This window comes from Pelodiscus sinensis, chromosome 5 (assembly GCF_052426305.1).
Source record: "Pelodiscus sinensis isolate ZL-2025 chromosome 5, ASM5242630v1, whole genome shotgun sequence".
Taxonomy (NCBI): domain Eukaryota; kingdom Metazoa; phylum Chordata; order Testudines; family Trionychidae; genus Pelodiscus; species Pelodiscus sinensis.
The window spans coordinates 65,171,996-65,185,082 of NC_143056.1; the positions used below are offsets into that span (position 1 = coordinate 65,171,996).

Here is a 13,087-nt window from a genome sequence, read left to right on the forward strand (position 1 = left end):
AGAAGGAGGCCCTGGCTTTGAAATGGGCAATTGACTCACTGCGGTATTTTCTTGTAGGGGGGAAATTTACCATGGTGACGGATCACGCGCCACTTCAGTGGATGCAGACGATGAAGGAGACCAACCCGCGAGTATTAAGGTGGTACCTGAGCCTGCAACCGTACCAATTCCAGGTGACACACCGGGCAGGCGCCGCGAACGGAAATGTGGACTGCCTGTCATGAATAGATGAAACATTGGAGGGCGGGCCGGTAAGGAGAGACCCGGACTTGAGGGGGAAGGTGTGTGGCGGGGCCGCCCCGCCACTCCCGGAGCCGGCCGCAGCACGGGCTTACCCTGACCGCCGCGAGGTGCGGTTCGGGACGGCCGGCAGACGCCGCCCGGGGGAGTGGCGTCCACCCAGCCCGGCGCGGGGCCTGACGTCACCACCGCGACGGGGCCAGGCGGCGCGCACAAAGGACGTCGGGGTAGACGTCATCCCCCGGCGTCGGGCGGAAGATTTAAACGCCTGGCCGCCCGGCCAGGGGGAGGGAGGCGAGCAGGGAGATCGGGAGACCCCCGGAGGTCCGTGGGGAAGCGAATACTGGCGCCTCTGGGTGAGGTAAAACCCCGGGGGCCAGCGAGGAGGGAGGAGGGACTTGGGAAAGAGGGAGAAGTGACCCAGGGCTGGGCCGCGGAACCCGAGAGCGGGGGAGTTTAGGGTTCGCAAACTCCCCCCGTTACTGGCTAGGACGAGTGTCCTGGCTTTAGGGCCCTGGGTCGGGGTCCGGAGTGAGGGCGGGCCCGGACCCCGTCCCTCTCACCCTTTCCCAAAAGAGTGGTCATTGGGGCCACGGTCGCGTTGTGCGGGATCAGCGCGGTGCGGCGAGCATAGTGTAATTAAAGGTCTTTAATTAGAAAACTTAGCGTGTCTGGCGTCAAACCAGTCAGGAAAGGGGGACCCTGCCCCCCCTCTTTCCCCCTTCCTCCGGGACGGAGGCATAACAACATTAGATGCAAGTGTTGAATACTAGAATATAAACTGGATGATCAAGAGGACAAAAGGAGAACAATGGCCAATATATAAAAGGTGACCATATCTTTTATTAGAACCTAGCAGGTGAGGCCCATCGTTGACCGGGCAAAGTAATTTTATAGGAAAGTTCAAGAAATGAAATATATGTAATAGAATTTGGACAGTGGAAGCATATGACTCAGAGGACCAGGCAGAGGAAAAGATGGGTCAGTGAAGGAAAACTAGAGCTCAAGAACAGGTATGTGGAGCTGGAAAATGAAGAAGGGGTACACCAGGTAGATAATGAAGATGGAAGGGTAAGGAAGAAGAGAAGAGTGGCTAGTCCCACAGATAAAGGGGAAGACTTAATGGAAACAACACCAATAATGAGCATTAGGATTACAAGGGAAAATAGGAATGGCAAGGACTTGCAGCCAGAGGAAGCTAGAGATAGTCCAGAGAATTTCAATGTCACTAGGAAAAGGCAGGTCTATGTGATTGGGGACTCCTTATTGAGAAGAATAGATAGGCCTGTAACCAGAGCTGATCCAGAGAATAAAAGGGTGTGCTGTCTGCCAGGTGCTAAGATACGAGATGTGGAACTGAGGTTGAAGAGAATTATTAAGGGAGCAGGAAGGAATCCATTGATCATCCTTCATGTAGGAACAAATGATACGGCTAGATTCTCGCTGGAACGAATTAAGGGAGACTATGCCAGGCTGGGGAGGATGCTTAAGGAAATTGAGGCTCAGGTGAGCTTTAGTGGGATTCTGCCTGTTCCTAGAGAAGGACAACTAAGATGTGACAGGATTATGATGAGCAATAGATGGCTTAGGCAGTGGTGCTATAAGGAGGGCTTTGGGATGTATGGTCACTGGGAGGCATTTATGGACAGAGGACTGTTCTCTAGAGATGGACTTCACCTAAGTAGGGAGGGAAATAGACTTCTAGGATGGAGGCTGGCTCAACTTATTAAGAGAGCTTTAAACTAGGAATTTGGGGGAGACGGTTGGGAGATGCCCAGGTAATCTCTACGCCAGATTTTAACACTGAGAGGGAGGAAAATGAAGTAAAAAAGGATATAGCTGGGGGTGGGAGAACGAACATGAGGAAGAGTGGGGTGGATACTAGTCTAATAGGTCATATTGGAGGTATAACGTCTGTGCCATATTGGGTAAAGAATGTGAATGAGTCCAAACAGCAAAAATTAAGATGTTTGTACACCAATGCGAGGAGCCTAGGTAATAAAAAGGAGGAACTAAAGCTATTGGTCCAGGAAGTGAAACCAGATATAGGAATAACAGAAACATGGTGGAATACTAGGCATGACTGGAGTACAGGTATTGAAGGGTATGTGCTGTTTAGGAAAGACAGAAATAAGGGTAAAGGTGGTGGAGTCGCATTGTATATCAAAGATGAGGTAGATTGTAAAGAAATAAAAAGTGATGGAATGGAGAAGACAGAGTCCGTTTGGGCAAAAATCACATTGGGGAAGAAAATTAACAGATCCTCCCCTGGGATAGCGCTTGGGGTGTGTTATAGACCACCAGGATCCAATTTGGATATGGATAGAGACCTCTTTAATGTTTTTAATGAAGTAAATACTCATGGAAACTGTGTAATCATGGGAGATTTCAACTTTCCAGATATAGACTGGAGAACAAGTGCTAGTAATAATAATAGGGCTCAGATTTTCCTAGATGTGATAGCTGATGAATTCCTTCATCAAGTAGTTGCTGAACCAACAAGGGGGGATGCTATTTTAGATTTGGTTTTGGTGAGTACCGAAGACCTCATAGATGAAATGGTTGTAGGAGACAACCTTGGCTCAAGTGATCATGAGCTAATTCAGTTTAAATTAAATGGAAGAATAAACAAAAATAAATCTGAGACTAGGGTTTTTTATTTCAAAAGGGCTAACTTTAGTAAATTAAGGAAATTAGTTAGGGAAGTTGATTGGACTAAAGAAATTATGGATCTTAAAGTGGAGGAGGCCTGGAATTATTTTAAGTTAAAGTTGCAGAAGCTGTCAGAAGCCTGTATCCCTAGAAAAGGGAAAAAATGTATAGGCGGGTATGTTAGACCAAGCTGGATGAGCAAGCATCTCAGAGAGGTGATTAAGAAAAAGCAGAAAGCATATAAGGAGTGGAAAATGGGAGGGATCAGTAAAGAAAGCTACCTTATTGAGGTTAGAGCATGTAGGGATAAAGTGAGAAAGGCTAAAAGTCAGGTAGAGTTGGACCTTGCAAAGGGAATTAAAACCAATAGTAAAAGGTTTTATAGCCATATAAATAGGAAAAAAACAAAAGAAGAAGTAGGACTGCTAATTACTAAGGATGGAGTGGAGGTTAAGGATAATCTAGGAATGGCCTAATATTTGAACAAATACTTTGCTTCAGTCTTTAATGAGGCTAATGAAGAGCTTAGGGATAATGGTAAGTTAACAAATGGGACTAAAGATAAGGAGGTAGATATTACCATATCCGAGGTAAAAGCCAAACTTGAACAGCTTAATAGGAGTAAATCGGGGGGCCCAGATAATCTTCATCCAAGAATATTAAAGGAACTGGCACATGAACTTGCAAGTCCATTAGCAAAATTTTTTAATAAATCTCTAAACTCAGGGGTTGTACCATTTGACTGGAGAATTGCTAATATAGTTCTGATTTTTAAGAAAGGGAAAAAAAGCGACCCGGGTAACTATAGGCCTGTTAGTTTGACATCTGTAGTATGTAAGATCCTGGAAAAAACGTTGAAGGAGAAAGTAGTTAGAGACATTGAGGCTAATGGCAATTGGGACAAATTACAACATGGTTTTACAAAAGGTAGATCGTGCCAAACCAACCTGATCTCCTTTTTTGAGAAAGTAACAGATTTTTTTAGATAAAGGAAATGCAGTGGATCTGATCTACCTCGACTTTAGTAAGGCATTTGATACAGTACCACATGGGGAATTATTGGTTAAATTGGAAAAGATAGGGATTAATATGAAAGTTGAGAGGTGGATAAGCAACTGGTTAAAGGGGAGACTACAGCGAGTCATACTGAAAGGTGAACTGTCAGGTTGGAGGAAGGTTACTAGCGGAGTTCCTCAGGGATCAGTTTTGGGGCCAATTTTATTTAATCTTTTTATTGCTGATCTTGGCACCAAAAGTGCAAGTGTCCTAATAAAATTTGCGGATGACACAAAGTTGGGAGCTATTGCCAATTCAGAAAAGGATCGGGATATCATACAGGAAGATCTGGATGATGTAAATTGGAGTGATAGCAATAGGATGAAATTTAATAGTGAGAAGTGTAAGGTTATGCATTTAGGGATTAATAACAAGAATTTTAGTTATAAGCTGGGGACACATCATTTGGAAGTAACGGAGGAGGAGAAGGACCTCGGAGTCCTGGTTGATTATAGAATGACTATGAGCCGCCATTGTGACATGGCCGTGAAAAAGGCTAATACGATCTTGGGATGTATTAGGCGAGGTATTTCCAGTAGGGATAAGGAGGTGTTAGTGCCATTATACAAGGCATTGGTGAGACCCCAGTTGGAATACTGTGTGCAGTTCTGGTCTCCCATGTTTAAGAAGGATGAATTCAAACTGGAACAGGTACAAAGAAGGGCCACTAGGATGATCCGAGGAATGGAAAACCTGTCTTATGAAAGGAGACTCAAGGAGCTTGGCTTGTTTACTTTAACCAAAAGAAGGCTGAGGGGGGACATGATTGCACTTTTTAAATATATTAGAGGGATAAATACCAGGGAGGGAGAGGAATTATTTAAGTTTAATACCAATGTGGACACAAGAACAAATGGATATAAGCTGGCTAGTAGGAAGTTTAGACTTGAGATTAGACGAAGGTTTCTAACCATTAGAGGAGTGAGGTTCTGGAACGGCCTTCCAAGGGAAGTATTGGGGGCAAAAGATCTATCTGGTTTCAAGATTAAACTAGATGGGTTTATGAAGGGGATGGTTTGATGAGATAACATGATCTTGGTAACTAATTGACCATTCATTATCAGTGGGAAATAGGTCAATGGAGGGAAGATAGGAGTTACTATAGAGAACTTTCTGGGTGTCTGGCTGATGAATCTTGCCCACATGCTCAGGGTTTAGCTGATCGCCATATTTGGGGTCGGGAAGGAATTTTCCTCCAGGGTAGATTGGCAGAGGCCCTGGAGGTTTTTCGCCTTCCTCTGTAGCATGGGGTACAGATCACAGCTAGAGGATTCTCTGCATCTTGGGGTCTTCAAAGTATTTGAAGGCTTCAATAGCTGAGATATAGGTGAGAGGATTATTCTAGGAGGGGTGGGTGAGATTTTGTGGCCTGCACTGTGCAGGGGGTCAGACTAGATGATCATAATGGTCCCTTCTGACCTTAAAGTCTATGAGTCTATGAGAATTTTTTATAAACATGCTTGCAAAAGGGAAGTAAAAGACCAGTTTTAAATTTGTAGGATTTCAACTTCTAACATTCATTTTATAGAATTACCACCATACATAGTACATTTGAAACAGAAACTCAAAGCTTTCATTACTCTTTCCATAACTAATTTGAATTATTTTGTGATTTGTAACAGTAAATATTTTTTGCACTAAAATAACAGTTGAATAGGTGGCCCAATTTTAATTTTGTTAGCAAATATTTTTATGAACACTAATCATAATAGTCATGATATTTTACCCGATGAAAAATATTTTTTTTTAACTTTTCACCCATCATATTCTGGCATAAAAAGTAGTGTATTCAGCTAATTTAAGTGGCAAAATTGTTTATGCAAAATCTGGTATCTGTAGGTAATTACAAATTATTACTTTAGTTTGCACAAATACACAAACTCTTCAAAATATATCATAGATACTGTAGAAACTGACATTTTTCTTAACCCATCTCATTTTTTCTATAGAAAGCCTGACAGCTTTTTAGTAGCAACAAGAAAATTCAGAATATATCTTGTGAGAAAGAAGACCCTTTATTTCAGCAGAACAATGCTACAATGTTCAAATTTCTCCACAAGCCAAATTAAATATGAGTAGGGATACAGGAAAAACAAGAGCTACAGTTAGACATGGAGATAGCACTGCAGATCACAAAAGAAGCATTAATAGGATATGGAAGAGTACAAGACAGAAAAGGGGTGAAAAATAGGAAAATTGAAGTTAGAAATGACTAAGTGCAATTCCTAGAATAGTCCATGGCCTTAAAGCAAAGTGGAGCCACATTACAAAAATATGTCCACAAAGAGAGTAGGTCAGCCTAATATTTCATATAAAAGTTGCAAACTATACAAGTAACTACTATATTGACATGATCGTTTTAAACAGCTTTTATGACAAATTTTAAGAAAAAGCTATGTTATACAGCTAAAACGTAATAAATCATAGTTCTGAGATAAGTATCACAGCACATTTGTTTCCTACACACTTGTTTCTGACACTTTTTTACTTAACTGTCCAGAAGCAAACAGACATGCACCAAAAAACAGATTTACAAAAGTTGTTTTAAAACACAGTATTGTGGTTCCACAAGCAATAAAAGTTTCATCCCAAACAGCACCATATATGAGATTTTCATTCCATATTTTCCACATCTGAAATTAAACATACAAGTACAAACAATGATATCAAATTGAGGCTGCTTCAGCAGAATGGAATCAACAAGACACCTTAAGTGTATTGCAGAAAGAATCACGTGGGTTACTTGCATGATTCCAGCACATGCCAACCATCTCAAGTGATAATAAATTAAGAAGGAGCAAAGAAGTGCCATGCTACAAAATTCAATTTACCAACATACACCATCTTCCATTTCATGCCATTCCTGATTTGAATATATTTCATTTGCATACATACATGGTAATCAGAAGTGAGCGAAATTTAGAATTATTTTGGGTTGCACCAATTTCAGAAAGTCTGCCTAAAAAGCAGTTTCAGTATCTGAAAGTGAAGATTGAGTTTTAATTGAAGACAGAAAGCTACATTCAATTTTACTGAATAATCCATATGCAAAATTACACTGAGAACATAAAGACTGCTAAAAAACCCTCCCACAAAAGTAAGGTTGCACTTACATCTTAAACTCTTTGGGTGTATACTGCATGCTACTTCTCATAAGCAGAATATTATCATACAATTTTTTCTGTAACCTTGTAGCAGTTTTCATTCTTGAGTACTTCAAGCATCAGCATTCAAGAAAATGCTAGCTAGGTTTTTTTTTTTTTTTTTTTTTTTTTTTTTTTTTTTAAACAGGACATATAAGTAGTACCATTGCTAAACCTAAGAACTTATAATTTAGTTTTATACAGGTCAACTACTATCAAAAGCAACAAAAAGCAGGGAGGAATAAAAGCATAACAACAATTTCACCAGGTAGATTCATTATGTCCAATTCTTGATGGCACTGCTACGTTCTTTGTTTGCTAACTTCTCCATTCTCTTAATCACTATTTCCTCTCTTATGTTACATTTGACTTGTGTAAGCCTTGTGGAACATGCGTCTTTAAGAGGGAGCTGACTTTTTTAAAAAAAGAAAGGATGTGACGCTGTATGGAATATGCAGTACAATTTGTGATGTTATTGATACCAATACTATAAAACTACCAAGAATCTGACCAAATATGCTGTGTAAGGGATCTCTGAAAATGTTACAATTTGCCCAAGTATGATCATCTTTTTTGTATCCCCTTTGTATTATGGATTATAGATATGTAGAGTATCTTTGTATTTGTGTGCTATGTTCCTAGGTGACACGCCCAGACAATTGTCATCAGCACTGCCTAGGCCCAGGGCTAGGCAAAATATGGCCCGCGGGCCAGATCCAGACCACCAACCTGCCAGATCTAGCCTGCATCAAAGCAGATGCTTGAGCAGCCTTCCTGGCTGCTCCACCCCAGCACACTGCTCAGAGCAGCTGGATGTGGGGGCCATGTGTGTGTCTGATGCTGCGACAAGGCAGCAGGGGAGGAGAGGCTTTGCATTCTGCCCCACCCACAGCACAATCTCACAGCTTCCGTTGGCTTGAAATTGGCCAATGGGAGCTGCCTATTTGCAGGGCAGGCAGAACGCAAAGTTCCCTTTCTTCCAGCTCCAGGCTCGTGGTGCTCAGAGCAGCACATGGCCCCCACAGCCAGCCGCTCTGAACAGAGTGAAGGAGCAGGACAGAAAGGGAGACTGCATGAGGGTCGAACTGGGCTGCTGGCCAGGAAACACCTAGGTAAGCGCTTCCCAGGCAGTCTGCCTCTGCCACCCTAACCCATCCCTCCCTCTAACCTTCAGTCCCTCCCTTCTGCTCCCCTGCTCCACATAATCCAAACCTTCTGCACTCCCACTGCTGCACCCATATCCTGAACTCCAAGCTCCTGCCCCAGGTCACAACCCAAACCCCTGGACACCCTGCTGCACCCTGAATCCAGGTCACAACTCACTCCCAGACCTTGCACACCCTCCTACATCCCTCCATCATGTTAGAATCATCTCCTGCACCCATATTCATGCCCCAACCTGGACCCTGCATCTCCTGCTGCACCCCAATCACTTGCCCCAGGTCACAACCCCCTCCTTCACCCAAACTCCTTCCTGCACATTCTCTCTTTAGTGGAGTCAGCTGAGGGATTTTTTTTAAAAAAAGAGTAACATGATCAGAGTAACAGATGAATGATCATTTTTTGCAGGGACTTTGGACATACTGATGGCAAGCTTGTAAGTATTAGGGAGGTAAAGGTTGCTGGAAATTGCATTGCAGTAGAATATCTTGCACAACGACAACCAAAACAGTGCATGTGTTTTAATAATTTAGTCACCAACCATGTCCAATACAATAATTACTCATTTAACATGAGCCCACTTAACACATTTTCACAATAGCATGATTTTTGGGGGGGAACGTTTTTCGAACAACATGACCGTCCCCAAAATAACACGAAAATAATCAAATGGCAGACTACTTCGTGTGGTGGTATAAGTTGGTGAAAACAGTGGTAATATGCATGAGCGGATGAATACATGTAGTCACAGCACTCCTCCTCTCACTCACGTGTTTATCTTTGTGTTTTAACAAACCGTGGTGATTTGTGGTGCTAGATATCTTGTGTTGCTAGATATCTAATGTTGACATTGATGACTGAGCACCAACAAAAAATTGACTTTGCCACCACCACCTGAAACGCAACCCCCACCTTTTCCATTATTTTTAATGGGAAAATTGACCCTGTATAGCACATTTTCGCTTAGCATGAACATTTTCAGAAACACCTCTATAGAGTTAAATGAGGAATTACTGTACTTTTTTTTTCTAGCCAGCAACACAACTTTCCTTTGGTGCAACTCAGGGGCTGAGACAATTAACAGTTAACTAGGGTGTGATTTTGGAAAGAGTCTAGGTTGTCCTATTTAGGTCAGCAAATGTTCACTACTGCTATGTGTATTTTTAATCAGTAGTGTATTATATAAGTACTGTTTGGTATACAGAATAATACCCAGCACTACACTATCTTGTGGAAGAAGAATAGAGGAACATGCAGTGGAGACCAGAGCTTTGATCACAATAGCGGGAGGGTATGTAACAAAAAATACATTTAAAAAAAAAAGCTTCATAGCAGCTATGCAGGATGCTGCCATAGCAATTTACATAAATGTCAGTTTGCTAAGAAATGAAATCTGCCTGGCTTCAAGCAGTCATAAATAAAACAGCATGAGATAATACTGCCAGAATTTATCAGCAGATCAGGAAGCACTTGTGTTAGAAGGGAACCAGTTTAACCTAATTTGTCTTGCATATCCTGAAATCACCGAGTACAGCAGGAAAACAAAATAAGACTGGTTCCTGAAAGGCTTACTCAGTCCACTGAAGTCACTGAGTTTTAACTCAGCAAGGGCTGTGGGATTTGAACCGAAACAGAAATATACAGGCTAAGTGCTGCAGGCTGCAAAGCTTACAACCAGTTAAAGATCCCATAGTTATACAAAACAAATACATCACTCACACCTCAATACTACTCTGTTTTATCAAAACAGTTAAGAATTGTCTTAATCTATTCCACTTGTCAAAATTCATCACATGCAGCTTAGAAGTGCTCAGAAACTATATGAAAATTTTCAATGTCATCCTTTCTAGGACTACTTTAAAATCTTCAGAAACCACTGCTCTAGAGTGATGTGTCAGGAACCATGGTAGCCAGAGGGCAGCACAAAAGCAACAATGTAAAAGAGCATGATGATGGATGCAGACCAAAACTACAACCAAGCTGTACCCAAAAGAGCATAGCTGGTGTGAACACACACTTCCATTGGCACATACACTGGTGCTAATCTACAAGTTCCATTCTCTAATGTAGAGAAGACCCGCTGCCTGTAGAAACCTTTAAGCAGCTTTTTGTGAATTAATTTTCATAATGATACTTGCAATTCCTGTAACTGAATATACACTAAATTTATATTTTTGTGTAAATCTGACCTTCATAATATTTGTTTATTGCATGCTATTCCCCTTCACAGTCAACTGTTACAATTTTATACATTTAGTTCCATGTTCAAAATTCACTATATATGTCAAGTCAATCTTTAGATATTAATTTATATAGCAATTCTCAATTGCTGGTCTCTGCTTTTGAATATATACCATTTGTATTGCTGGAAAGAAATATAGCAGAAAATGGTAATCATGGTAAATGACAGAGATGGTAAGATGGATGGAATTTTAAACTTTAAAGCAAAAGGCCAGTAACTAGCCTGCCCTTACCTGTTCAGAAAAGCATTTCCAAAGCGGCTGAGTTTACGGAATGGCTTCTTGGGGTCCACAACCAGTGCATTTCCAGGAGTACTGCCTTCTGCATCTCCATACATCACAGCAATGAAAGAATCTGTGGTAGGTTCTGGACCAATCCTCATACCTGGAAAATCCTGTTCTAATAGATACCTAGGGAAGGGGATTTCAAAAAGGAAAGGGAAGATGAGCAAGCACTGAAGTAAAAAAAATAATGCTGTTTTCTTTATAATCATATTAAAGAAACAAAATTAAAAAGACATATACCCCCTCAGTCCAATCACCATCAGGGATCAGCTTTTTATGCATTTCAATATTTTTCTTGGCTAGAAATAGGTATGAGAGTGTAACGCTGGAATTGCAACCACTCCCAAAAGTCAGATAATGTCAAAATGATGAAAGTCAATCCTTCCCTGTAAATCCATAGATAAAAACATGCCTTCAACTATAAGATTCACTTTACCAGTTGGGGCTACTAAGTGACTCAAGCATGACTACGCCAAGTTGTAGTTAACTCAAGGTATGCTGCTGCACATAAGTGTTGCTAGCAAATAGAAAAATTCATATACAGTAAACTTCCAATAATCCGGCACCTTTAGGACCCAGGGGGTGCCAGATTATCAGATTTGCCGGACTATCGGAAGGAGGGGCTATAAGAGGCCTGGGGTGGGGGGGATGCCACCCCAGACCCCTCATAGCCCCCCCTTCTGATAGTCCGGTTCTGCCCCAGGCATCCCTGATTCAGCCGCTGCTGGTCAGTTTCAGCAGCGGCTGAATCGGGGACGCCTGCAGCAGAGCAACTGGAGTGCTGCCGGGTTGGTCCGGTAGCGCCGACCCTTGGCGCGGTGAGACCAACCTGACAGCACCCCAGCTGCTCTTGGGGATGCCTGGGGCAGAGGAGCTGGGGTGCTGCTGTGTTGGTGCCACAGCGTCGCTCCTCAGCGCTGTGGGACCAACCTGGCAGCACCCCACCTGCTCTGCCCCCAGGTGTCCCCAAGTCAGCCGCTGCTGATACTGATCAGCGGCTGACTCCAGGAAGCCCAAGGCAGAGCTGCTCTGCCCCGGGCTTCCTGGAGTCAGCCGCTGTTCAGTTTCAACAGCAGCTGAATCCAGATGCCTGGCGAAGAGCAGCTGGGACGCTGCTGGGTTGGTCTGGTAGCGCCAACCTTTGGCGCAGCGAGACCAACCTGGCAGCACCCCAGCTGCTCTGTCCCAGGTGTCCCCAACTCAGCCGCTGCTGAAACTGATCAGAGGTTGATTCCAGGAAGCCCGGGGCAGAGCAGCTCTGCCTCGGGCTTCCTGGAGTCAGCCGCTGGTCAGTTTCAACAGTGGCTGAATGGGGACAGCTGGGGCACTGCCAGGTTGGGTCCCGCAGCCCCGAGGGGCAGCGCTACAGGACCAACCCGGCAGCGCCCCAGATGCTCTGGCCCCGGCTTCCCCAATTCAGCCACTGGTCAGTTTTAGCAGCGGCTGAATCGGGGAAGCTGGGGGCAGAGCAGCTCCAATGGTCCGGCTGCCCGGAGCACTTCCGGGTTCCTGATGGTGCTGGACCATCAGGAGTACCGGACCATCAGATGCCGGACCATCGGAGTTTTACTGTATTAGGAAGTCTCATTTACTACATATGTATGTAATCTTGCAGGTGTACTGCTAACAGCAATTCCTAGAGAGAGAGGGGTTTTTACAATAAGTGCATGGGTATGGTAATAAAAGCAATCATGTGAAAATGACACCAAGCTTCTAAACAGATCTGACTGGTAGCTGAATTCAGTTGTATTTGCTGACTGTAGTGAGTTACATAGGTAATCTTTTCTTCTGTTACACCTGTAGAGCCAACACAAGGGGGAAGAGGGGAGATTAATTTCAGTCTGAATTGTGTAACAGAATTGTTAATTAAGTTCCTGTTGCAGAACGAATTTCTGCTCTCAGGCACATATATGCACCTCAGTTGAAGACAATTTTTTCCTAGTACAACCCTTTATAATTGCCTAGCAGCATTATGATGGGTTTTCCACCTCCCTCTGAATCGCTAGGAATAGGCTACTGCCAAAGGAAGGACAGCCTCCTTCACAGGCCAGCTTAAGTGCTTGTTTTCAATGAAACTTAACCACATATTTAAAAGGATCATGAGTGCTGACTGTTATGTCTTAGGACAAGCTCCCACGCTTTTCTGATTGAGGAAGTGTTCCTGACGCAAGGCCAACATTGATTGTAAAAGAATCCCTATTCCCATTCAGTTATTAAGTAATATGTGCGTTTGCAGCACACACAGACTTACCCCATTTTCCAGATTCAGAGAAGCAAAGAACTACTACAATCAGCCCTGCTTAGTTTCAA

General features: G+C 43.0%; 1 protein-coding gene across 1 annotated transcript in view; it reads right to left on the minus strand.

The window, feature by feature from the left end:
• The window catches only part of EHD4 (EH domain containing 4), a 64,624-nt gene that overhangs the window by 40,568 nt on the left and 10,969 nt on the right, over positions 1-13,087 (minus strand). Inside the window, exon 2 of the mRNA XM_075927200.2 lies at positions 10,727-10,903. Coding sequence (XP_075783315.1) covers positions 10,727-10,903 — 177 coding nt within the window. The remainder of the gene's footprint in view (positions 1-10,726; positions 10,904-13,087) is intronic.